The 4,513-nt window shown below is 47.8% G+C and overlaps 1 protein-coding gene across 1 annotated transcript; it reads right to left on the reverse strand.

The window, feature by feature from the left end:
- Window positions 1-929: 929 nt before the first annotated feature.
- LOC311525683 (uncharacterized protein) lies at window positions 930-3,245 on the reverse strand (the record flags this gene model as incomplete). Its single annotated transcript, XM_084637989.1, has 2 exons — window positions 2,060-3,245; window positions 930-1,471 (listed from the first exon to the last, which is right to left on the reverse strand). Exons 1-2 carry the CDS (start codon window positions 2,463-2,465, stop codon window positions 930-932), a joined length of 948 nt encoding a protein of 315 aa, XP_084494115.1. The 5' UTR covers window positions 2,466-3,245.
- Between the last annotated feature and the right edge of the window lie 1,268 nt (window positions 3,246-4,513).

The raw sequence follows: 4,513 nt of genomic DNA on the forward strand, positions 1-4,513 counted from the left end.
TGGGGCTATAGACGGAACCCATATCCCTATCTTGGCACCGGAGCACCAAGCAGCCGAATACATAAACCGCAAGGGGTACTTTTCAATAGTGCTGCAAGCTCTGGTGGATCACAAGGGACGTTTCACCAACATCAACGTGGGATGGCCGGGAAAGGTGCATGATGTTCGCATCTTCAGGAACTCTGGTCTGTTTCAAAAGCTGCAGGAAGGGACTTTATTCCCAGACCAGAAAATAACTGTTGGGGATGTTGAAATGCCTATATGTATCCTTGGGGACCCAGCCTACCCCTTAATGCCATGGCTCATGAAGCCGTACACAGGCAGCCTGGACAGTAGTCAGTAGCTGTTCAACTACAGGCTGAGCAAGTGCAGAATGGTGGTAGAATGTGCATTTGGATGTTTAAAGGCACGCTGGCGCAGTTTACTGACTCGCTTAGACCTCAGCGAAACCAATATTCCCACTGTTATTACTGCTTGCTGTGTGCTCCACAATATCTGTGAGAGTAACGGGGAGACGTTTATGGCGGGGTGGGAGGTTGAGGCAAATCGCCTGGCTGCTGGTTACGCGCAGCCAGACACCAGGGCGGTTAGAAGAGCACAGGAGGGCGCGGTACGCATCAGAGAAGCTTTGAAAACCAGTTTCATGACTGGCCAGGCTACGGTGTGAAAGTTCTGTTTGTTTCTCCTTGATGAAACCCCCCGCCCCTTGGTTCACTCTACTTCCCTGTAAGCTAACCACCCTCCCCTCCTCCCTTTAATCATTGCTTGCAGAGGCAATAAAGTCATTGCTGCTTTACAGTCATGTATTCGTTATTCATTCATCACACAAATAGGGAGATGACTACCAAGGTATCCCAGGAGGGGTGGTGGAGGAGGGAAGGAAAATGCCACACAGCACTTTAAGCACAGCACTTTAAAAGTTGACAACTTTAAAATTTATTGAATGACAGCCTTCTTTTTTTTGGGCAATCCTCTGTGGTGGAGTGGCTGGTTGGCCGGAGGCCACCCCACCGCGTTCTTGGGCGTCTGGGTGTGGAGGCTATGGAACTTGGGGAGGAGGGCGGTTGGTTACAGAGGGGCAGCAGTGGCAGTCTGTGCTCCAGCTGCCTTTGCTGCAGCTCAACCATACACTGGAGCATACTGGTTTGGTCCTGCAGCAGCCTCAGCATTGAATCCTGCCTCCTCTCATCACGCTGCCGCCACATTTGAGCTTCAGCCCTGTCTTCAGCCCGCCACTTACTCTCTTCAGCCCGCCACTTACTCTCTTCAGCCCTCCACCTCTCCTCCCGGTCATTTTGTGCTTTCCTGCACTCTGCCATTATTTGCCTCCACGCATTCGTCTGTGCTCTGTCAGTGTGGGAGGACAGCATGAGCTCGGAGAACATTTCATCGCGAGTGCGTTTTTTTTTCTTTCTAAGCTTCACTAGCCTCTGGGAAGGAGAAGATCCTGTGATCATTGAAAAACATGCAGCTGGTGGAGAAAAAAAAAGGGACAGCGGTATTTAAAAAGACACATTTTATAAAACAGTGGCTACACTCTTTCAGGGTAAACCTTGCTGTTAACATTACATACATAGCACATGTGCTTTCGTTACAAAGTCGCATTTTGCCTCCTCCCACCGCGTGACTACCCCCTCAACCTTCCCCCCTCCCTGTGGCTAACAGCGGGGAACATTTCTGTTTAGCCACAGGCAAACAGCCCAGCAGGAATGGGCTCCTCTGAGTGTCCCCTGAAGAAAAGCACTCTATTTCAACCAGGTGACCATGAATTATATCTCACTCTCCTGAGGATAACACAGAGAGATAAAGAACGGATTTTGGTTGAATGCCAGCAAACATACACTGCAATGCTTTGTTCTACAGTGATTCCCGAGTACGTGTTACTGGCCTGGAGTGGTAAAGTGTCCTACCATGAAGGACGAAATAAGGCTGCCCTCCCCAGAAACCTTTTGCAAAGGCTTTAGGACTACATCTAGGAGAACCGCAAATGCCAGGGCAAAGTAATCCTTTCACATGCTTGCTTTTAAACCATGTATAGCATTTTAAAAGGTACACTCACCAGAGGTCCCTTCTCCGCCTGCTGGGTCCAGGAGGCAGCCTTGGGTGGGTTCGGGGGGTACTGGCTCCAGGTCTAGGGTGAGAAACAGTTCCTGGCTGTCGGGAAAACCGGTTTCTCCGCTTGCTTGCTGTGAGCTATCTACAACCTCCTTCTCATCATCATCTTCTTCGTCCCCAAAACCTACTTCCGTACTGCCTCCATCTCCATTGAAGGAGTCAAACAACACGGCTGGGGTAGTGGTGGCTGAACCCCCTAAAATGGCATGCAGCTCATCATAGAAGCGGCATGTTTGGGGCTCTGACCCAGAGCGGCTGTTCGCCTCTCTGGTTTTCTGGTAGGCTTGCCTCAGCTCCTTCAGTTTCACGCGGCACTGCTTCGGGTCCCTGTTATGGCCTCTGTCCTTCATGCCCTGGGAGATTTTCACAAAGGTTTTGGCATTTCAAAAACTGGAACGGAGTTCTGATAGCACGGATTCCTCTCCCCAAACAGCGATCAGATCCCGTACCTCCCATTCGGTCCATGCTGGAGCTTTTTTGCGATTCTGGGACTCCATCATGGTCACCTGTGCTGATGAGCTCTGCATGGTCACCTGCAGCTTGCCACGCTGGCCAAACAGGAAATGAGATTCAAAAGTTCGCGGTTCTTTTCCTGTCTACCTGGCCAGTGCATCTGAGTTGAGAGTGCTGTCCAGAGCGGTCAGAATGGAGCACTCTGGGATAGCTCCCGGAGGCCAATACCATCGAATTGTGTCCACAGTACCCCAAATTCGAGCCGGCAACGTCGATTTAAGCGCTAATCCACTTGTCAGGGGTGGAGTAAGGAAATCGATTTTAAGAGCCCTTTAAGTCGAAATAAAGGGCTTCATTGTGTGGACGGGTGCAGGTTTAAATCGATTTAACGCTGCTAAATTCGACCTAAAGTCCTAGTGTAGACCAGGGCAAAGACATTTCAAATGGCATCAGAGGACTCCACATTCCATTTTACCCAGCCATTTCCCCCCCTTAGGATTCTATCCAAATACTCCTCTGATGAACTTTTATCAAAATCTTGGCAACCATCTTATTATGATAGCTAAAAATGTAATCGGTCACATGCAGAAGAGGAAAAACACCTGCTATTGATTAAGGAACGTATATTCTTACCATGGTCAAATTAACTCTTAGCCCGACAGACAACTATATGGACTCTATAAGTGCATGACCTCCTCTGAGTATGTAGGAAAGAAGTCTCCCAATGCAGGAAGATTAAAGGCTATGTACAAAAATTTCAAAAGTTTGCAAAGTAAAATTTGGTAGTTTGCAGGTTTCATACACACAGCATCTTCATGCATTGAATAGAAATATTTCCTGTTCCTAAAGGCTGCAATGTTTCAGTTGGGAGCACTCCAGGAACTATGGGTTCTATGCATGGTTCCCAGCACCAACAGAAAGTGGGCTCTCCAGTAGAACTTCCCCATGATTGCTCTCCTGGGGAAGGTGATGTAATCAGATGCCCTGCTGACTGTGGCATTCAGGAAGTCCTCAAGGCAAACAGAGAAAGCAAATTGTGATATGTTGGACATGTCCACTATGGTCATTTGTATGAGAGGGAGGTTGCGCAGTTCCTCCTTTTTAAAAAAAATGCACGGTCAGAGGAATAGCAGAGACCCCGGAATGGAACAGGTTTCAGAGTAACAGCCGTGTTAGTCTGTATTCGCAAAAAGAAAAGGAGGACTTGTGGCACCTTAGAGACTAACCAATTTATTTGAGCGTAAGCTTTCGTGAGCTACAGCTCACTTCATCGGATGCATACTGTGGAAACTGCAGAAGACATTATATAGAGACTAACACGGCTGTTACTCTGAAACCTGTCATTATGCAAGGCACTGCATTTAGCCGTATGGAGTGGAAATCTATCAACTGCATGAAAAAACTTGTACAGATACAGACAGACATCATCTTCCTTTCCAAATGCAAACAGATGGACATCGTACCAAAAGGACTGAAGGTAAAAAATCCATTACACTCTACATACCACACAGACTATGCTGACAGCTTGTGCCACACGCTCTCAAAGAAACTGCGGAATCACCTGATCAACATCCTCTACAGCAAACAGGGAAAGATTAAGAATGAGCTCTCAAAAATGGATACTCTCATAAAAAACCAACCTTCCACACAAACTTCCTCGTGGCTGGAATTTACTAAAACTAGACAAGCCATTTACAACGCACACTTTGCTTCTCTACAAAAGAAAAAGGACACTAAACTTTCTAAACTACTACATGCTACAAGGGGCCACAGCAATGGTTCCCTCAACCCACCCAGCAATATTGTTAACCTGTCCAACTATACTCTCAGCCCAGCAGAAGCAGCTGTTCTATCTCGGGGCCTCTCCTTCTGCCCCTCCACCCCCACGAACATGATACAGTTCTGTGGTGACCTAGAATCCTATTTTCGACGTCTCCAACTCAAG

Source organism: Lepidochelys olivacea, assembly GCF_965140295.1.
Source record: "Lepidochelys olivacea isolate rLepOli2 genome assembly, chromosome: 8".
NCBI classification, from domain to species: domain Eukaryota; kingdom Metazoa; phylum Chordata; order Testudines; family Cheloniidae; genus Lepidochelys; species Lepidochelys olivacea.